The 22,727-nt window shown below is 43.0% G+C and overlaps 1 protein-coding gene and 1 long non-coding RNA gene across 5 annotated transcripts in view; one reads left to right on the top strand and one right to left on the bottom strand.

The window, feature by feature from the left end:
- Cldn10 (claudin 10) overlaps positions 1 to 22,727 on the bottom strand; it is a 118,909-nt gene that overhangs the window by 12,543 nt on the left and 83,639 nt on the right. For 2 of the 4 annotated variants that reach the window (XM_004870831.4, XM_004870830.4), the window contains exons 2-3: positions 1,091 to 1,252; positions 924 to 1,005 (exon numbers count right to left, since the gene is read on the bottom strand). In XM_004870831.4, coding sequence (XP_004870888.1) covers positions 924 to 1,005; positions 1,091 to 1,252 — 244 coding nt within the window. Of the gene's footprint in view, positions 1 to 923; positions 1,006 to 1,090; positions 1,253 to 5,553; positions 5,714 to 6,571; positions 6,846 to 22,727 lie in introns of those variants that run through there. The other 2 variants (XM_004870829.3, XM_021249032.2) reach the window with 2 other exon arrangements.
- Positions 6,953 to 22,727, top strand: part of LOC110346946 (uncharacterized) — a 61,878-nt gene continuing 46,103 nt past the window's right edge. The window contains exon 1 of the long non-coding RNA XR_002391233.2: positions 6,953 to 7,241. This is a non-coding gene — a long non-coding RNA (uncharacterized LOC110346946). The remainder of the gene's footprint in view (positions 7,242 to 22,727) is intronic.

Here is a 22,727-nt window from a genome sequence, read left to right as displayed (position 1 = left end):
ATTTCAGTAATTCGCTTTTTAAAAAATGTATAACATTTGATCTGAAGTCTGAAAGAATCGCCAGCCTGGTAGATAACAATACACATGTTTACACATGCGACTTCCTACAGAGGTACATGAGCAATTTCATGTAAGACAAAAGATTTGATATGTGGTTGTTTCTGATTTGGTATCTGCAGGTTTTTCCCAGTGCAGTGAAATAAACCCAGGAAAACTTTAAAAAGCAACAGCCTATAGTTTAAAAGCAACAAACAAACAAACTGATCTGTTAATGCTAAAACACTCATCTGCAGCTGAGCAGCCGTATTTGAGTATCAGTACCAGGCTTACAGAGCACTTTTTTTTTTTTTTTTGGTACCGGGGATCGAACTTGGGTCCTTGCACTTGGGAGGCAGGCGGAGGAACCACTGAGCTAAATCCCTGGCCCCTTACAGAGCACTTTTTAAAAACTGTGAGTCACATCCGTTCTTTATAAGGGTGGATCAGGAGGAGCTTGTTACAGAAGAGCAAATTTACAAGGCCCAGAGACAAATATTTGCCCAGAGGCAAATATCATTTTGGATGAATATCAGTCTGGACAAGCTCTGAGGTTTTGTTCTCTCATATTGTCATTCTTTCTTCCCATCTCACACCTCTCTTCTGCTTTCCCTGCCCTGGACTTCGATTTTATGATGTACAGTGGATAAAGCTTATGTTCTAAATCCTGTGCCTCGTGCTAAAGACTATGGAAAGCTAATGAAGTAACTAAATGCCTTTTGTCAATGTGGTACACACATTTGAAGGATTCCATCGGCTACCACTTAATAGTGTGCTTCACTTTCCAACAGCCACGCGGGAATTTCACAACTCTGAATCTAGAACGTTCATGTCTACAATTTTCAGTGAGCTAGAAACACATACTGCAGATTGACTGGAACACTTACTTTTGCTCCACAAAGAGAGGATCAAAGAACTCTGTTGTGATTTTGTTTGCGTACAGGGAACAGCCGGTCATTGAGCACAGCCCTAAATGGTATCAAAGGAAAAGCACTCTGGTTAGTGTTATTTCATCAATACGAAGTACCTTGTGTGAAAGAAAGTTATTAGTTACCTGACAGTATGAATACAATTCCAGCCAAACAAGCGATTTTAGCTTTGGATTTCTCTGAGCCTCCAACTTTGGTACACTTCATTCCGAAGAGTGCAAATACGGAACCAAAAAAGCCCAGGCTGACAGCAGCGATCATAAGTCCTCTACATGCCTGGATATAGCCTGCAATTAAAGTAGACATTTACGTTAACATGAAACATGCAGCTGTTCAGGGAGAAATCCTCAGCTTACATTGTCATTTTGGGTGATTGTTCTGTTGGCTGAAACAATAACCAGGAGGCAAGACAAGAGAGAATGGAAAGCAAATTAATCTGTTATGGAGTGTCTATCCTATGTCAAGCACTTTCAGGTTTGGTTTATGCATGATGCTGCAGCTAGATCTCTGAGTATTATTACTCCCATATTCATTGATGAGGAAACTGAGGTATCAACATTTCCACTACCTGCCAGAGGTGAGTTAATAAAGGGCAGAAGGGACTTCATTCTAATTCGGACTATAAAATCCATGCTACAGTCTTTCCTGTGAGACATCACCTGCTCCCTCAAAACTCTCTAGCTCCTTTGCACATCAACCTTTTAGATAGGTATTTTAATGGTTTGACATTATTAAATTATAAAGGTTATACTTGAACAGCAAGAGCTGCCAAAGAGTCAAATCTTCTAATATTACTGAAAGTTATACATGAGACTCACTGGAATATTTTTACAAACCATGAGGAGTTTAAAACAAGAAATATTTGAGAGACATTGTATTTTTGTCAGAGAATATAAAATAGACTTGGGCTTTAAAAAGTATTGCTTGGTAGAAGAGTAATTTATAATTATTAAATCAACTGCATATATAGGGGAGCATTTAAAGTACCCTAAAAATATGTTCTTTTAGTTTGTTGGATCATCCTTCCTGTATCATTTGTTCCCTTACATATTTTTATTTGCACTGCCAGGGTGATGGTAAACTTCAAAGTGGCTTCTACTCAGTTATTAAGACATTGTAAATTAACAGGATTTAAACTAATAACCTTTTACTACTTAAATCATTTTCATTTCAGTCTGAAACATTGCCATATTTTAATCTGAAATAGTGAGAGAAGCATATATTGGGTGTAAGCAAATATTTAAGTAAATGAACACACTTATATCAGGTTTACATTAGAATCAAACTTTCTAATTGGAAAAAAACTCTTAAATGGCATGATATAGTGAGGCATTTATCATTAGTATTTAGGTAAAACAAACAATAAGTAATAATAAAATCACAATTATCATAAATTCAGGGAGTAAATCCTGGTGGTTTCCACTCCCATGTTTCTTTGGAAAAGAATGAAATTTAAACTTTTAATCTTATTCCTAGGATATTCTTTGAAGAGCAAATGGGAGGTGAATTATTTAACTGGAACACACTTACACCCTATAAATGCAGACTGTAATGACAAAGACCCTAGTGTTAATTACTTCTGTACAGAAAATAATTTCACTGATGCTGAGGCTATCAAAAACAGCATAAGAGGGGCCAGGGATTTAGCTCAGTGGTTTTGCCGCCTGCTGCGCAAGTGCAAGGACCCGAGTTCATCCCCAGCACAAAAAAACAAAAACAAAAACAAAAGAAAACCCAGCATAAGAAGCTGGGCATGGCAGCGAATGCCTGTAATCCCAGCACTTGGGAGGCAGAGGCAGGAGGACTGCAGAGCAGCCAACCCTTCATATGACAGGGAAAATACCAGCAGTCCTTATACTTAGGCAACCTCTACACAAACCATTATTTCTGAATCTCTCATTCTGAACTCTTCCACCTCAGACCTGCTCTGGTCTCTTGGTACAAGGAGGAGAGACAAGATGGATCAAGCAGGTTCTGACTGGGTCAAATCCTTCTTTGGGGGCTGGTCAGAACCCTGGTGTGGAAAGCAAGGCACCTCCGTCCTGCAGGAGGATGGCAGCACTAAGTTGCTAACTTTCTGCATGCACAAAAGAAGGCACCTTGCAAAGACAACTGAAATGAGGAACCAAGAAGAAGGGACAAACTCCCCTGCCAGCTGCAAGAGGAATCAGGTTGTCCCTCAGCCGGAGGTTTATAAATAAGCACCACACCCACAGATTCAGGGTTTAAGTGACTTCCAACAAACTTGAAGTTTATCTTTTGCAACCTAGCTTTTTAGCAGTACCTGAGGGCAAAACCTGGAAGTAACTCCATCAAGTGAAGTGGTAGTAAAAACCCGGGCAAGGAGACCATTATTCTTGACAGGCCTAATATACTGACACTGTTAATAGCTAATTAACACATTAAAGTGCTGAGGCATGAACATATTTCCTTAAAAGTTCTCTGAAGTATAATTTATAGTTAGTTCTTTTGGAAATGTGGCAAACATTCTCACTAACAAAAATAGATGGCATCAGTATACTAAACACTGGCTCGTTCAACCATCAGCTTTTCAAATAGTAACTTTAAATTAATGAATGCCACTGGAGGAAACCTTCAAAGTGTCCCTTAAAAGCTAAGTGTTTTCCAAATGATAGGTTCCTTATTTTCAACTGCAACTCGCAAAAATGAAAATAACCACTTGGGGGAGACAGTTCACTCAAAGCACTTTAGTAGTTCCTGGATTTAAGGGAGAAAAAAAAGTCTCTTGGACTACTGGCTCTGTGTACTTTTGCAAATTCTTTGACGGAAGAGTGGATGGGGGAAGGCAGGAACTCTGAATTTCAGCTTTGCTGCTTCTGTTTACCTTGAATACATTACTAATCTCTCAGAGTCTCAATTTCCTCATCTGTACAAGGACAGCAGCACCCACTTCACAGGATGAATAATATGAACAAAGTGTCTGATGAGTAGCAAGAAACTCATCAAAGCTTCCCTTCTATAATATGAAGGTTTATTTTAAACAGAAATGAGAGTTGGACTCAACACGGCATAACATCCAATCTAGACACTTGGCTTTGCTAAGCCTCTTCTTCCTTATAGGGAAAACTGAAATAGCAATCACACTCCTGAGGGTGAGAAATCAGGGCTTTGACCATCATCTGCATCCAAAAGACTTGATTGTCTACTTAACACAAGATGAGTGAGAGTCATGAGCCTTCTCCCTTCCTGGATTCTCTTACCGACCCACAGCTCATGCCTGGTTTAAGAGGAAGACTGGACTGCTCGCAAGGCCACAGTAAGGTGGCTTTCTCCTTCCGCTTCAAAGCAATGCCAAGACCAGCACCCAATACATGCACCTGACATAGGAATTCAGGGCAGAAAGCAGACAAGCAGAGGGAGGGCCCTGCTCTGGAAAGTTTCACATGCAGGTGAGGGATCAACTCCACTGTGTGTGAAGATGTAGCTGTGTGACTCAACCCTTCTGGGAGATACAGAAAAGGTACATTTATCATTCTGCAGTAGGAAATGCCCTCTTACAGCCCCAGAAGGCAAAATCTCCAAGGAAGGAACTGATAAATGTGATTGTATTACACATTTCGAAGCATGACAAAAGCCATCATACATGTAAACCATAAGCAATGGTCTGAGACTGCACACATCTATTGCACATATATACAGAGACAAGCATTGCCAAATCACTTAAACCAAGAAGAAGATATGGACATCTCATGGGAGAGAGAAAATAGTCAATGAAAACACAGTAAGATGATCAAAACCACCAGGAAATCAGGGAATACTGGATGAAGAAGTGAGGGGAGAGAATGTGGAGAAGCAGTTCTCACACGCTGTCGGTGCAATCTGATTTGGCCGTATGAACCAAATACTCAAATGCATGTTCTACTGTTCTGGAAACACCTTTGCTCAGTGGAAGAGATTACTCATGTGCACAAAGAGACAAATATAAAGAATTTCAGTAAGGTGCTAATAACAGCAAAACGTTGGAAAGGGACCAGTGACCACAATGGGTAAATGATTAAATAAGCCAGTTTATCCAGAATAATGAATACTATGCAGCAGTTAAAAAGTCATTCTAGGGCCAGGGATTTAGCTCAGTGGTTCCACCACCTGCCTTGCAAGTGCAAGGTCCCGAGTTCGATCCCCAGTACCAAAAAAAAGAATCATTCTGTCTTGACCGACTTGGAAAGATGTTATTAATTTAAAAGCATTGCAGAACATATAATTTTTGTTTTTAAAAAAATCATTTCTCCAATCCCATGAGCACACAGGAAAGTCTTTGCAAGCTGGGAAGCATATGAATGTCACACCCCTCTGCTCCACTCCCACCAAGCTCTAGGACACTCCTTCTTCCCCAGTACCTCACCTGCCCCCAAATCAAGGACCACCTCCATGCTCATTTCAGACGCTAAGGGCAAATGCTACTGGCCTGCATTCAATAATCTTCGAGGAACATCTCTTTCTCCTCTCCCCTGTACCCCAGCTGTCTACAGAGCAGCAATAGATTACAAAGAACATTCTTGGACAGCAATTGTCAATCCCATGCTTCTGAATGTAAACCGCAGAAACAAGAGCCTGCCTGTTCACCTACCCAGGTGCTCTGCACTGCACAGGAAATTCAACAGCAATGCTAGGGAATAAACAGTGTTCCGGCTACTTCTTTTACACAACAGGACGCAGACCCGGCTGCCACCCGGGTGCCAGACACGTACGTATTCCTTTATACCAGGTTCCATCCAATATGAAGTTGAGCAACAGTTTGCTTTGCGTGGCAAGTACTGTCTTAGCTGGATCAAATATTTTATTTACCCAGCTATGCAAATAAAAACTGCAAGAGCAATAATAAAGAGAGGGAAGACAGTCAATCTAAAACTAATGCAAATGACTCTTGATAAGTTTCTGCTGGGATTCCAACCAGTCGTTGGCTGTAAAATCCTGGAAGAAAAGCAGCCTAGAATTTGAGCAAGGTGTTTGGGCCGACATCAAGTGTTCTCTGCAAACTAAAGAGAGCCAGTTTTCTCCGTGGACTGAACCCGTGGGTACAACGCAAGTCAGCCCAAAGCCAGGAGACCTCGGAGCGCACAGGGCAGGCTGGGATGCAGCACTCGCTGCCTCAGCGGAGACTTCCTGAGCAAGGTACTTACTTCGCCCACACTTGGAGGAAGTGTTACAGCCTAAGCAGAGAGGTCGGTAGAAGTGTTTTGTAAGGGGAACACAGAAAACCTGCAATATGTTTCTTTTTCCCACCGCGCCTACTTTTAAGATAACCAAGGAAACCGCTAAAGGGAGTTCAGCCCCAGCGTTCCTGGGTTTCAAGGACACCGTTTTACTGGGAACCCAGTTTTTCTGGGGGAGAGGGAAGGGCAAGTCCCTGAAGGTGAACTACACGCCCGACAGTCCCTGTGTCCTCCACTCTCAGGACCGCGAGGCTCCCCCACCCGACGCCTGGGCGTCAGCCCACCCGGGCCGGTCCTCGTGTCCCCTGCCCCGGGATCCCCGAGGGACGATGTCCAGGGACCAGGGCACCCGGACGCTCCTGGATCCCCGAGGTCCTCGGGCTGCGGGGAGGCGGGCACGGGGGGGGGGGCGGAGGGGCGAGGGGTGCAGACCGTCCAGAGCCAGCATGGAGGGGAACTCCTTGCAGTTGGCGACGCCCGTGGAGTCCGTCACGCACATCTTCCACAGGTTGGCAAAATAGGTGGCGGTGGTGATGACCGTGCCGTCGATGGTGGACACTTTCCAGTACTCGGTGGGCAGCGTGGAGGACACCAGCACCCAGCCGGAGATGGAGACCATGAAGGCGATGATCTCCGAGGCCGTGCTAGCCATGCCGCCAGCTGCAGCCGCCTTCGCTGGCGCTCGCTCTGGCGCTCCCGCTCTCAGCGGGACCCCGCGCTCGCCGGCCCGCGGCTCCGCCCCCGCCGCCTCCACCCTCTTCGCCCCCTTCGCCACCCGCGGTCCTGCGACCTGGCGCCAGGGGGCGCGCGCGGGCCCTCTCCCTGCCGCCGGGCGGAACCGGGCGCTGCTGCTGTCCCCGCCGGGTTCGCGCCCGCAGCCTTCGATCGGGAGAACGGCGATGCTGCGCCGGGTCACGGAATCTCCTGCCCCGGGGCCGTGGAAACTGCAACTCTCGTCGGAGCAGCGCGGGCCCAGACTGGCAGCCAGATGTGGACAGCCCGCTGCGTCCCCCACCCCGCCCAAGGCAAAGAGCTCGGCGTCCTGAGGGTCTTGTAAAAGCGGGGCAGAAAAAGCCTTTTGGGTGCCCTGAAAGTACACACGGTAAGATCATGAACGCAGCCTCGGTTTGCTGAACTCTGAAGGCCTGCGCGCCCCGCAGGATGGATGACCCGGTTTGGCTCGCTCGGCTGGGAGGAATCGCTGCGCTGGTTCTGGGCCTGAACCTGGCCTTGCCCTTAGAAGTCTGCGGTCCTTTCGGGTCCCGTGGTGTGCGAAAGGAGGGTCTTTGTAAAGAGGTGCGTGACACGGTTGCAGACGGATAGCTAGGTCCCAGTGAGCCTGTTACAGTCTTCATCCTGAATATCGCAGCCAGAGCCGCTGCAAACGCCTTGTAATGCACTAAGCGATTAAATCATTGTCCCTGTAGTTCCCAGTTTTGAGATTCTATGCCATGAAGTCGGCTTCTGTTTAACCTTTTCCAACCATCTCCACTTTCGGCGGCTAACTGTAAGATAAACTCATTCGTTCCTTCATTCCTTCATTGCTGTCTCAAGACAAACATAAAGATCAGGGTGTGCTTCCAGCCCCTGAGGTTACAAATCTGGGCATAAATGAGAGAACAAAAACACTGGCTTTATTATGGGGTTATTTGTCCACTTAAAGTTCCTGTAGTTCTTGGTATGACCTTTCAGGATTTACTTCTTGCCAAATTAACCAAAGGTCCTATAAATCAGTGTGTTAAAACGCTAGTTCCTAATGCCCTGTTTCACAATCCTTACACAGGGATACTTTGGTTCTTTGTGAAGGATTTCTTAACTGCCCTTTGTTGTCTTTTTTTTTTTTTTTTAACCAAGTGGGTGCAAAATGAAATTAGAGGTGACTAAGTGACCATGGAGAAGAGAGGGAGTTGAACAATAAAATCATCAAAACTTGGGTTTGGAAGAACCATTGGAGACCACTGGGACACGCTCCACTCAACACAGTTACCCTGTTTCTAGAATATTATTCAGCCCCTGCTGAACACTTCAGGGCCAAGTGTTTAGCATATGGCCAGAAGTCCAGTCTGCATTCTTCTTTATTTTGACAGTCTTTTTAAAAAGAAAGATTTTCTTTATATTGAGGCCGATCTGTGCCTTTTTAAGTTTAATCCAAATGCTGTAATCTGTGCTCTGAAGCAGCACAAGGCTGCGGGGCAGCAGGTAGGTGGTGTGGCTCTGTGTGTAGGAGCGTCTCCAGACTACATGGATGGGAATGAGGCGGAGCGTGGTTTGCTTGGGTGGGAAGCAGGTGCAGGTACCCTACAGTTCTGCTCTTGTTCAGCTTGTCCTGATGCGTCACTTTGGGCTCACTGGTAGGTCAAACCTTAAAGCAACGTTCAGGAAGCCCTGTCCTTACGTCTTCTTTATCATCTTCCCAGCTATTCAAATCAGTAACTTTTGAGTGGTGATTGTGAAGTAGCCTCTGCGTTTTGTTGTATGATTCACCCTAAAGTACCTTTATCATCTGGTTTCGTGCCTTCCAGCACATTTCCACTCATTCTTATGCGATAATTCTTTCTGAACCATCCCTCTATTTCTAATCCAATGCACTGTTCGGAAAACACAGAAAGTCATGAGCTGTCACATTCCTTATGGTATATCCTAAAATTAAACATCGCACAAAGTTTCTACTTTAGCTTTTGGTTTTGTTCAACAGTCTCTTTCCTGTGTCATATTCATAGTAGGTACTCACTAAACTTGTTAATGATTCTTTGTTTTTACTAGCCTGACTTACTTTTGACACACGAATAAAGTTTAGTAAAGTATTGTGACCTATAAGACTCAAGCAGATCCTAACTTACCAACTTATTGGTTATAAATGTTGCTGTTTGGAGCCTAAGGAGTACTGTTTGTTTTAGAAGGAGAACTGTGACCAGTCCCCACAAGTTCCTAGTATGTATGCATTCACTTATTTTTGCCATATTAGGACTTGAACCCAGGGCTGCACGCATGCTAGGTAAGGACGCTATCACTGAGCTACATATACAGTGCCCCACACTAAAAGTTTATTTAACATATAGTGGCGTTCTACCTATTGTCCTCTGAAAAAAATCCATAAGCCCAAATCACCATTGCAACAATTCCAGAGGAAACAAATCCTAAATTCCAACTAGGAGGAACTCTGAGATGAACACCCTAGCCACCATGAGCAATCACACCGATGGAACCAAAATCTCTGGGGGTGGACTCACACAGTGCATAACCAGGCTGAGAAGGACAGCTCTGACTGGCAGAGAGATTTCTGTACATGTGTCTAAAGAGTTAATTATGCACAGATGGTGTGCACTACGGAGAGAAAAAATATTCATCTCTTTGTTGAACATTTTAAAAAATATTCTTTCACTGTAGAGATTGTAGCACAATTTCAATTTAAAAGGGGTTGGAAATACCACAAATGATCTATAAATTAGGCTGGATGGCAGTACTTTTAGTTCCTTTGCCAACTAAACCAGACTAGGGTCGTCATGCTTGCGGACTTGATTAATTTTTCTTTTCCTTTTACCCTTTATCTTCTATGAAGCTAGACAGCGCTGCACTCTATTCTTTTCCTTCTCTAGAATGGACTGCACATTTACTGTGAAAAGTTACATTTTAAGACTGCAAGTGCCCGACCAAAGAATGAAAATTTTAACTTTAATATCTAAAACATACTATGTGAATTGAACATTTATTCTGGAATGCCTTATATTTAAGCTTTTCAAAGCAGTTTAGCTTTAAGAATTCAAAGTTGTGATGAAGTCCTACATAATCCAACATAAGAATATCCAGAAAATGAAAATAGGTAAAATAGAGATTTTTAAAAAGAAGTTATAGATGGCTTGTTTCACTTTAACATTATATGGCTTTGAATAGTCCACAAACTCATTTACAGAGACTACCTCTCAACTGATAAAAGCTTCCTTGTTTTCTTTAGGATTCGGCTCATTGAAATTTTTATTAATGATTTATGACAGACTGTTTTTTTTTCTTTTTGGTACCAGGGATCGAACTCAGGACCTTGCACTTTTGAGGCAGGCGCCAGAACCACTGAGCTAAATCCCCTGTCCTAACAGACTTCTTAATTAAATATAAGCGTGAATATATCAAGAAAGTTGCTTTCTCTTAAGTTATTTGAAGTAATATCTCAATAACTTGGTCTTTATAAAACATTGTAGCTTTTCACTACTAGAACTATTAATAGATCTAGAACATAACAAATTTTACCTAAAGATATTTAGTGTTCTGAAATACCTTATCCTCCCACTTTCAGGTGTTTCTTTGGCATTATTATGGTCATTTAGGAAAAATAGAGGATGCCCTCCCCCCACCCCTTGGTTGTTTAATAGGAGTGAAAACCAGTTTAGCCAACTAAACAAGAGATTTGCAGAAATGCTTTGCTTGAGATTCAGTTCACCTGCCAAATAACACAGGTGTGCCTTTCACCAGCTCAAGGATTTTCTAAGCATCAAATTTGGTTTCAGAACACATTAGTTCCTTCCTAGATTCCAGTGAGGTGGGGTACTGCTAATCAGGTGGAAAGAAACTGAGGTCCCGATAAACATGATATTAACCGAAAAAAACCCAACTGCTCAAGATCCAAGTATGGTCACACTATGTTAAAGCAGACATTAATGCCGATACTAAGATATTAAAATAACACGTCTATGTTCTTTTTTCCTTCCATTTTCTCTAACACTCTCAGTTTATCTTAATGCTGTATGTGAACTCTATGATATTTGTAATCTACATAGCATGAAAGCTACAGAGTGATAGGAGTGGTTAGGGAATTAACATACTCTTATCATTATATCACTGTTCATATAGAAATGTGATATATTTTGTGTTGTGCAAATTTTAAGTATGCAAATGGTTGTGTTATTTTATCATTTGTCAACTTCTGAGCCTGAACTGGATCGGAATGTTTTCATGGGTCTACTATAAGTTTGTGCCATTTACCTTGTGGATTTGGTTTTTTTTTTTTTTTTTGGTACCAGGGATCAAACTCGGGACCTTGGGCTTGCAAGGCAGGTGCCAGTTGTGGATTTGTTTTTAATGCATTTATTTGAAACACTTTCATTCTCAACCCTAAGGTATCTTAGGATCATCTAGGTGCCTCTTGAGGCCGTGGAAGGATATGGTTTGGGCTTCAGCAGCTCACAGCTGTCTTGGCAAATCCTTTACCAGCCTGGAATGACTCACTCTGGAATTCTGGAAAGTTCCTAGGCTTGTGAATAGATTGGTTGTGATTTTTTTGGTCAATGAGCACTTGATGCATATTGATTCAACGTACTTATCCAGGTTGAAGCAGTAAGTAAATTCTTATTTTTGGACATGTCATTTTATTTTTTTGAGTTAGAATTTCCACTTTGAATGACCCCCAAGATAATTTCCACCTCTAAAAGTGTCTGTAAGTTTATGATTCCTAAACCATTCATTCATTCCATCATTCAGAGATGGAATCAATAAACAAAGAAGCAAGCTATTTTCTTTGGTGTTCTCACCGTTTTATATTTTACTTGCTTTCTGTCTTCCTCGTTTGCCATGTTGGGTGTATCTATAGCTGTGAGGAAGGGACAGTGCATGAAGACAGTCTTTTTTTTTTTTTGTACCAGGGATTGAACTCAGGACCTTGCGCTTTCAAGGCAGGCACTGGAACCACTGAGCTAAATCTCCGGGCCTGAAGACAGTCTTTCAAAAATTAGTACAGGGCCAGGGATTTAGCTCAGTGGTTCCAGTGCCTGCCTCACAAGCGCAAGGACCTGAGTTCAATCCCTGGTACAAAAAAAAAAAAAAAAAAAATTAGTACAGGGCCAGGGATTAGCTCAGTAGTTCCACCACCTGCCTCAAAAGCACAAGGTCCCAAGTTCGATCCCTGGTACCAAAAAAAAAATTAGTACATATTTTCTTAACTTCACTTTTAAAAATTGGAAAGACATGATAAAGCATGATAGTTGTTATGGCTTGTGTTTAGATGTTCCCCCAAATCCTGATGTGGTCATAAGTGGGGATGTTTCAGAGGTGGCTGGATCTAGAGTGTGTGACCTGGAATTGATTCATGGTACAATGCTAAGCTCAAGGGCGCTAGGATTAAGAGTGTGAGTGCTATCTGCCTTCAGTAGCCTGGGTAAGATAAAAGGGACAGAAAGATGCTGTTAAGGTCCCTTGTTGCTTTTGCTACCTTCTGTCTGCCATAACCTGTTGCCCCTCTGATATGTGCCACACTGCCATGGAGGCAGCTGATTAAGGACTAAAACCTCTATAAACTGTGAGCCAAATAAACCTTTCTTCCCTTAACTTGTGAGTGTTGGATATTTTGTCTTAGCAATGAGAAAACTAACTGGGCTCGGGATTTAGCTCAGCGGCACTGTGCCTACCTAGAAAGAACAAGGTCCTGAGTTCGATCCCTAGTACCAAAAAAAAAAAACCTAACTAAGACAAAATATGGTATCAGAGAAGTGGGGTCATTGCTGTGACTGTACCTAACCATGTGGTTTAGGAGCCTTTGGAACTGGGTTGTGGGAAGAGTTTAGAAAGATTTGAAAATGCCGGCTGGACAAGTAGAGATGATGCCTGAGGCTGAACTTGATGGGAGATTCTGGTCAGAGTTCAGAGGACCAGAAGGCTGATAGAAATGCTGCCAGTAAAGACTAAGCTTGGGAGGGCTGGGGATTTAGCTCAGTAGCACTGCCCCTACCTTACAAGCAGAAGGTCCTGAGTTTAATCACTGGTACTAGGAAGAAAAAAAAGGACTAAGCTTGGAAAGTTTCTGCTGGGAAGAAGGACTGCACTGGCTGTTAGAGTCTAGATGATGTGTGTTATGGCTTGGCAGTAAATTTGTCTGCATTTTGCTCATATCCAGAGACTGCCTAAATCTGAGATTAAGGATGCCAGACTAGTTAATCTGGCAGAAGACATTTCAAAGCAATCTAATGTTGAGGCAGTAGCATGGCTACTGTTAAGGGCTTTTAGCCAGATTTGTTGAGAATCAGGGCAAAGAGCTGAGCAGAATGATTTAAAACGTTTTGAATTTGGCCAGAAAGGCAGCTCTAGTATAGCTGTGGGCTGCAAAGATAGAGCAGAGGAGATCTTGATTCTTGAGAAGGAACAGGACAATAGAAGAGATGGCCTGAGGACATCACAGGAATCACCAGGACTCCACCCTTTTCAGCCTCAAAATTGCAAAAGTGAAAGACTTTGCTTGGACAAGAGAGCCCCAGAGCACTATTTTCAAGAATGGCAGTGGCCTAGGGAAGTTGTTTCTTGGGATTTGATTCATAGCCAAGAGAGAAGAAAGCCTGGCTGCTGCTCCAGCTGGCAGCAGACCTTGGCTTCATCCACATGGTGCTGTTTTAGGCACATGCAGAATGCAAGAGTTGTGCGGTCAGAAAGACTTCCACCCTCTGTCATACCACCCTTCCTTGGAACCCTGCAGGGCCCAAGACCATCCCATAGTGGGAGGAAAAAAATCCAGGATCACCAGAAAACCACACTGCCTGAAAACCTAATCTAACTTGAGTGCTTGCTTCCAATTCTTTGTTGATAACACCAAGGACCTGGAAAAGAGGGCCTGATAGAACACCAGACGGTGACATCTGGTGAGCCAGCCAGGAGACTCAGGAGGCAAGATCCCTTTCTAGAGGAAAATTTGGGGTCCTCTTTTTCTTTCTTCTTCTTCTTCTTCTTTTGTCTTTGGTTGCTCATTGTGAGCATAGGTCAAAAAGTTAAAGGCCAGTCAGGTAAAGTGCTGCTTGAAGATTCCCATAACAGGATAACCCACTCATGGAACAGAGCCCTTTATGTTCCACCAGGGACAAGAAAACTTCCATGCACTGTTCAGGCTTATGTTGTATGTGTGTGTGACCTAAAATTTAGTATGTCTGTTTTGTTTTCACCCTTCTACACCATGATCCTTTACTCTTCTCATCATTCTGTCTCAGATTTCTGCCTTCCTATTTATTACCATCTGCTTCTTGGGAAGACAGAGACATATCATCCAGGTTCCAGACTCTCAGAGACCGATTTTCAGGTCACTGCTAGATCTATTCGAGGCAGAGGGTCTCCCTGTCACAGAAAAGACTTTGCCTCCGAGTCACGTTTAGGTGCCATTTCCAAGATTGCTCATCCCTCATTGACCCAGACTTTGAGTGCATGGCAGCACCAGGGAACTCCCTGAAACTCATTCAGGTGTTAAAAGCCTTTTTTGGTCTCTGGAAGGAATCTTCCTCCTGCTGCTGGCCACTTTGGCAACTGCCTGTCTCATTCTATATGTCCTGAGGGACACGAATTGGAAAGCCCAATCATACTCTAGATGGATTAGTGTTAAAAGCCATGGGGCATGCCTTGTGCTGGTCCCTTTTTGTCAGGGCACAGAAGGTGGGCTTCCTATGGGTTTTATCAGCAGCACCAGTGCCCATTGCAGGCTAGAGACTTCTAGCCTCCATTGGTCTTGAAGAAATGGGCAGCCCAGGGATGCTTGGCCCCTGTGAGGCTGGAATCGGGAAAGGGGATACTTTTCACCCAGTATCCATCTGATTAGCCCACTGTCTATGGATTTTTTTTCCTTTCACTGGACTAGGACATCTAGGGACCAGCTCATCAGTACCTTTTAATTCACACTCAGGTGCATCTTCAACCACTGGGATAAATTCAGACCTCAGACCCTAAGGGAGAAAAGGCTCATATTCCTTTTAATACTGCCTGGCCTATGTACACGCTACAAGGTTGGAACACTTAGCCACCAGAAGGCAGCCTAAATTATAATACTATCTTTTTCTTTTTAATGATGCAAATAATTTATGTCCTCCCATACTGACAGATAAAAACACATACATTCTCTAAGCACAAAGCTTATATTCACAAATAACTTTCTGCTTAAAGACCAAATTTCAATTAATAATCACAATGGAAATTTAGTTATTTAATGCAGCCACTAATCTAATGTTACAATACTATCTTACAATTAGGTTTATTCTGCTAGAGATTGGGAAAATGGTCAGAAGTTCCTTGTGCCAAGTGGTTTTTTTTCCCCTGGGGATCAAACTCAGAACCTTGTGCTTGCCAGGCAGGCAAGCCATGGTGACCTTCCAAGGATCTAGGGAAGGATAGGAGGTTCTGCATCCCAGCTCAGTAGGAAGCAGCTTCAGAAGACTGACCTCCCTTCAGCCCCCTTACTCAAAGATTTTTGGGACTCACTCTCTCAGAGGGGAATGACACAGGAACAGATATGGGAGGCATATAAGGGAGGAGAAAACCAGCTAAGCAGGGTCCATCCACTGACCCAGTTAACCCCTGAAACCTGCCACTATCCCACCTCTGTATCTGCTCTGGTGGTTAAAAAAAGCTGTTACTCCTGTGGCTAAAGAGCCAGATGACAAAATCATGGTACCCAGAGCAGGGAAAATCTCCTGATGTGTATTGAGCACTAGAGTGCCCTCAGGTGGACCCTCAGGGGCAATTAAGCCCTCATGCATAGGGATGGTATCTCATGAACCTAATTAAAAACAGAGACATCATGGGAAGGAATATGCACAGAACCCCAAATATTACATAAGAAAGAGTTGTCCATCACACTCCCCACAGGGCCCAAGACCACTCTATAATGGGAAGAGCAAATGAAGGATCCCTAGAAAACAACTAGAGATGTTCAGCCAGGGGGGACCACCTTCCTATCCTGCTATCCTGAGTTGGAGGTGTTCTGCAGTGTGTAATGTTCACTGTGCTGTGGACTCTCCTTCTCATGTAGTTTCCTGTTGAAGTATTGACCCATATTAGCTGACTAAAGTGTACTACCATAAAACAAAGGGAAACTTCACATTCAGATGCTAGATGAAGTTTTCTTGCCCACTGATTTTTGCTTTCCTTCTCCTCTGCCACATCTTGCAAACAACCCCAGCTGCTGGAAAATGTGCTAGAGGTGCCTTTAAGGAAATGACTGAGAAGATAGAAGTGATCTAGGACTGTCAAATAGCGTTTGAACCTGGGAGGAATGACCAATCATGATGAATCACAGCCTAAAAACCTACAGCCTAGAGGCCTGGTGGTGGTTTTGACTTCCGGTGACTTGAAGAGATTGGTGAAGCCAGGTTAAGAGGTCAGGATTCATGTCCATGAGAACTGTGCTCAAACAACTCTATAGATCATTTCATTTGTACTTCCTTGTTTAGAACAGCATGAGTCATCCACTGAGCCAATTCAGAATTCATGTATGGTGTGCCGATAGCCCCAGGTATCCTTCCAACACTGTGGATATGGTGAACAAGACACATAAAACTCCTGCCCAAATATGGCTTACAAGGAACTTACAAGGAACAAGACATGAAACAAGGTATGAAAAATATTTAGTATGTCAGATCATGTTTGTTAAAGAGAAAAAGCTGGTGAAGGCAGTGCTGGGAAGTGTGTGGAGCAGGTGGTTTTCAAATTTTAGGTGGTCAGCAAAGCTGTCCACAGGAAGATGACTTTGGAGTGACGACCGGAAGGAAACAAAGCCACTGAATATGTAGCTTTAGGCAGAGCATTCCCAAAGAGGTGAACACATTGGAGAGGCCAGTGTGGGTGAAGCAGGGAGAAGAGGGGAGATTAGCAGGAGGTGAGGATGTGTATTTGCATGTCCCTATGTGTCTGTACATGTGTGTTCGTGTAGCTCACAGAGGGCCTTGTAAGTTCTAATAACATCTTTGGCTTTTCCCGAGTGCAATGAGAAGACACAGGCATGTTTTGAGAAGAGGAGTAACATTTGACATGTCAAAGCCACTGTCATCACACAGCTGGATTATTGTAATTGTTTCTACACTGCTAGGGGAGCTGTTGTAATAATCCAGCTGAGTGTCCATGGTAGCTTTCATTAGCTGGTGGAGTTGGGTAGTGAGAAATGGTCCAGTTCTGAATTTCGATGTATTTTGAGGATAGAGCTGACAAGATTTACTGAAGAACTGGCTGGCATCTGAGTGGAAGAGAAGCCAAGGAAGACACCAGCATCTGGCTTCAGCTCCTAAAAGGATGAGCCCCCTTTTACTGAATAGAGGAACAAGTCTAGGGGGCTCATTGGGAATTTGGTTTTAGGGTTGTGAATGTGAAATTCCCAGTAGACAGCCAGGAGGAGATGTCAAGAAGGTAGCTGAACCTACGAAACCAGAGTTCAGGTCAGAGATTCAACCTTAAAAGGCACATTTTGCTGTCATCTGTAACTGGGTGGTACATACACCCATGAAACTAGCTTAATCCTTCTGGGCAGAGTATACACAGAGCACAGAAGGCCTAGTGCCTGAGCCCTGAGGTCTTCCACCATTTCATGGCCAAGGAGATGTGGAGGAGCCGGCCGAAGACAGTGAGAAGGCAAGAACCCGGGCAGGAGAAGACCCGGGGTAGGAGGCCTAGAAGCCACGTGAGGACACTGGTTTAAGGCTGAAGGTGTGGCGCCATCCGTGGTGTCCACCCTGTCCAGGTGTCCAGCGGCAGGAAGAGGAGGAGACCACGCAGGTGCTCCATGACCTTGGTAAGAGCTGTTGGGGTGAATGCGGTAGGGTGGAAACCAACTGGGGACAGGTACAGGGGTGAAAGAGGGGAGAAGTGGAGAAGGTAAGAGTGAAGAACTCTGAAGGAAGACAGAATAGATTTGGAGCCTGGAGGGCAAAGAGGGGTCATGAAACATAGAAGGCATCATTTTTTTTTTTTTTTTTTAAGCTGAGAGAAGTAACAGGTAGAGCCTTCTGCTGTCCTGGAATAGATTTGTATGAATTAAAGACAAGTTCCCCTTCCTCTGTGTGCCTGGGACCCCACCCCAGGGCCACACAGCTTGGAGACTAGAGTGTGGCTGTCAAGTCCGGGAACTGCAGGTGGCAGTGGCCCAGAAACTATTCCACCCCCGCCTTCTCCCACAGTGTCCTGCCACACGGGCTCACCCCTGAATGAGCAGTCCTGATGCTGCTATGCCATCTCAATTTAAGTCTACCCGATTTCGTGCTAAGTTACATACCTCAGTTTGATGTCATTTAAAAACCAATATGACATACATATCTTACTGTTCTCGAATACTAGAGTTAGAAATTTCTTTAAAAAGTTATTTGATTCAACATTTTCAAATGAGCAGCCTGGACTCCAAAAATGATTTCTTTGGCTAAGGATATGGCTCAGTGGCAGAGCACTTGCCTAGAATGTGCAAGGTCCTGGGTTCAATCCCCTCAACCCTAAAAACAACATTAAGTCATTAAATGTATATCGAGTATTATATCAATTGGGATAACATTTCATATATGTAATTCTTCAAAAATATATAGATTCAGAAGACTATCTTGAATATAGTGCTGAAGAAAACCTGGCTTAAAAATAAGGTTTGAGGGCCAGGGATTTAGCACAGTGGTTCTGGCGCCTGCCTTGCATGCGCAAGGTTCCAAGTTCAATCCCCGGTACCAAAAAATAATAATAATAAGGTTTGAATATTTAAAGTTTGAAAGCTATCATATTTGTCCTCAAAGGTATATTTATACTGATGAAATATTTACAAGTAATTTATTAGGAGGCTTTAGGGTTCAGGTTAATGTAGAATCATCTCCACAAATGACTTTGAAAAGTAACAGAGACAGAAAGGAAATCATGAGGGAATTGCATGCTGATAATCTGGCAGACAGAGAGTAGACACGCCTCTTCTTGTGGTTCACAGCAATAGCTGTTTCTATGTTTGATTTAGGGTTTGTGACAAATTAATAAAAAGATCTAAAGACAAAGTTAATGTCGTGTATTGCCTGTATTATTGTAATTGTCACACTTTGAGGATGTCTGGCATTAATGTTTCTGACAAACAAATATGCCCTGTGCCAGCTACTTCTCTACCATACAGTTTGTCTTTCTGTGTAATCATGTAATCCTGTAGTGTTAAGCAATGTTTTTCCCCCAATCCGAACACCATATAAAAGATAATTTTCAATACATGGAATTGAACCCAAGGCCTTCTCACCGAGCTACATCCCTAGTCCTTTTTGTTTTTGAGACAGGGTCTCCTATGTTGCCAAAGTTCCCCATGCTGGGTTAGAACTTGCCATCCTCCTGCCTCAGCCTCCCAGAGTTCTGGGATTATAAGCTTGCACCATTAAACCTGGTTTAATAATGTTTTGACACAGTAAATAAAGTAACAAATGAAATTTGGTCAAACAACCTGAATGTCCTTTGAGTTGTCCTAAAGTTTCTAGAGTTCATATATTGTTCTGTACAAGAGAAGAACAAAGAATAAAATTCTATTATTTCATGTTAATTTCTAGATGTGACTGAGAGGATTCAGTAAGCGAAAACATGGATATTACAGAACTGGGCATATTATAAACACTGGAAAAATAGTTGTCAAATTTATTTTATTGGTCAAAAAGGGTAAGTGACTTAAAATATTGAATGGAACATTAACCATAAACTCTCAAAAACTCCTTGATTGTATAATATTTATTTACTCTTTTGAATAAATAATCTTACATGAAGAGATCTTTTCAAGTTATAATCTTGTCATGAATATGAGTCTATCAGTTTATACTTCAAGTAATCAAATAATTCTAAAATTACAGGTTTTTTATTATTTATTTATTTATTTATTTTTTTTTTTTTGGTACCGGGGATCAAATTCGGGAACTTGCACTTGCGAAGCAGGCGGCAGAACTACTGAGCTAAATCCTCGGCCCTAAAATTACTATAGGCAGAATAGAGAGAAATTAATATACAGTCAGAGAGGGACTGGCTCTCAGCACAAAAAAACCCCCCAAAAACCATCAGAACTCTGGCTGGAGGTGCATCTGTAGAAGACTAGGCTTCAAGCTGCAGATCCAGTGGCCAGGCCTACATGCCTCCCTAAGGGATAAATAATTGCTTGAGCTTGTATTGTAATTAGCACCATGTGGTCCAGTAAGTCCGTATGGGCCCAGGTGGGTGAGCAGAGCATTTGGACCCATCCCTTCCCAAAAATCCCTTTGTTCTTTCCATGTACCTTTGTTAAGTGACTCTTTCCCCTATTGGATCAATACTGGCTAAGCAGCTATCCTTGTAAACCTATAGGTTGGTTATAGTTTGACCCACGTTGTATTCACATTGTGACTTTGCTGTATAAATTACCCCTGACAAAGAGCCTCAGTGGCCACCCCCTTGGGACCCCTCCTGGAAATCCAGGAGCTACTCTTCTCTTCTAATTTCCAATAAAACTCTCCTCTTCCTTTGGTTTGCTACTTCATTCCTTAATGCTATGGGACCACAAACTTGGCACGTCTAACATGTAACAGGTCGGGAGTTATATTTCTCCTGTATCAAAATCATGGCTCTTTTTTGTTTTAAACTCTACTGTATATACATATAAATAATGTGGTGATTGCTGGAGAATTTTCTACAGATGGTCTTGATACCTGCAATCTACCAGGAATGGCTGCATGGGAACTTCACTCAGAGCAGAGGAGCCAGTTTCTTGTTTTTGTTTTTGTTTTTGGTACTGGGGATCGAACTCAGGTCCTTGTGCTTGTGCAGCAGGCAGCGAAACCACTGAGCTAAATCCCCGGCCCAGGAGCCAGTTTCTTGTATCTTTTTTGTTCATAGGCAATGAATTGTAACTTTTCAGACTCTTGTATTTCATTGGTTCTTTTTTCCAGGGCACCTGGGAAGTTCTGGCTGACCTTCAGACTCAGGGTAGAAAACTCAGAAGGGTGAATTTCAGATCTCACTATATACAGCTGTGCTTTATCTAATCCTGCACAAATGTGAATGTGGCTCTTTACTGATCATGCCTTTTTTTTTTTTTTTTGCTGTATCATGACTACAACCTTTGCTTCTAACTTTTTTAGATTAATTGGTGAATGTAGCCTACACATTTCCAGTGCAGTATTCTCTTTCTTTCTTTTTTTTTTTTTGGCAGTACCAAGGATCAAACTCAGGACCTTGTGCTTGCCAGGCAGGCATGGCACCACTGAGCTAAATCCCAGGCCCTGCAGTATTTTATTTCTGACCAAATGTGAACCATACTTATGACAACATTCCAAAGTCACATTGGCTTTTGAAGTATATACATTCATATTCTAAATCAAGTAATTTATACATACATAAAGTAAAGGTATGTAAATGCTGCCACATGTCCACCTGCCATGACTCCTGTGCTTGTAATGTAACAGACACAGAACACCATTTTTACATATGAAAGATATAAGGTGAGTTTTGCCTTGGGGGTATTGTTATTGTTTAAATTTGGGTGCAATGCTGGTGTGTAAAGGAAGTGACATCTGTCCTAGCTCTGTCACTCCCTTGTTGCTAATCTACATTTACTTGGGCCCATTTTCCCAATCTGAAAAGCTGAGTGTGTGTGTGGGAGGGGAAGTGAATGAGTTGTGAAAGGAGTCCCTACACCTCTGGCTAGCTTCACAATAGAGGGAGGAAATAGAAAAAATACACAGCGGAAGAATATTGTTTCCTCCTCTCTTTTGGTGCCAAAAAAAGAAAACCAAGCAGAAGTAGGTGATGGTGGCGTGTGCCTGTAATCCCAGCACTGAAAGGCTGAAGCTGATGGATCCCAGGTCCAAGCCCAGCCTGGGAAACTCAGTCACTTAGCGAGACCTACACAAAAAACAAAGGGAGGGGGGAAGGAAAATAATAGAGAGAGCAAACTGGAAAGCTCAATGCAGAGCCAAGGGGCCTGAGAGTGACGGAGTCGTGGCACACACAGGAGCCAGCAGGACAGCCAGAACCAGAAATCTCTCCCACCACTCCACACATGGATTTACCCTGTAGTTTGCTTGAGTTTCTTCCCCTACTTATCCCAAATGTTCCAGTTTCTCCTAATTATGATCACTTGCTTATGTTTGCCTCTCTGAATTAGGAGCAAAGAACAGCAACTTAGAGTCTGGTCGTTCCAAATTCCTCACTGCTCCCAGGGTTGGAAAGAAGGCAGGAGGAAGAACGAGTTGGGCTCATTATGTACACAGCCTGATCTCCTTCAGTTCTACTCAGGAGCATTGGCGCCTATGTTTATTTTCATGGCTGGAATTAAGCAATTTCCAGACGGTCCCTCAGCAGGTTAATGACAGAGCCTGAGTTAGTATGCACAGCTGCTGGCTTCTCAGTGTGGGCCCTGGGCCACACGGCCACGTGGCTGTGCCACCCAGTGCTACAGATCACACACTTGTCAACTGCAAGGAACTTCCTAAGCCCATTGTCGTGAAGAGGCTTTGTTAAACATAGCACGTCCAAGGACCCAAACACCAAAATCTCAAAACATATTTCCCTTTGAAACAAAAAAAGTGTCATGTAGGAGTAAATGGGTATTATCCATGTCACTTGACCAGCAAAACTTAAGTTAAATCACAGGCTTGATCATATTTTTACAGATAACAAAAACAATCAACTTTAAGGATTACCGTCATTTCTCATTTCCCAGCCAGAGCCACTAGCCAGCACATAATTTGTGTTCAGTGTTTTTTGTTTTTCTTGGTATTTTCAAAAGATACATGCATGCTATGCATTTCTTATCTAAGATTCATACTAACAACTAAAAAGTAGTCTTTTGTAGTTAATTTCAGTAGTAAGCAGTTCTTAAAGGAACACTTTGGTAAAAGCTCAC

Source organism: Heterocephalus glaber, unplaced genomic scaffold, assembly GCF_053883595.1.
Source record: "Heterocephalus glaber isolate CG9 unplaced genomic scaffold, H.glaber_assembly_v1.0 deba00001577, whole genome shotgun sequence".
In the NCBI taxonomy this organism is placed as follows: domain Eukaryota; kingdom Metazoa; phylum Chordata; class Mammalia; order Rodentia; family Bathyergidae; genus Heterocephalus; species Heterocephalus glaber.
This window is presented reverse-complemented; position numbering and strand designations above follow the sequence as displayed.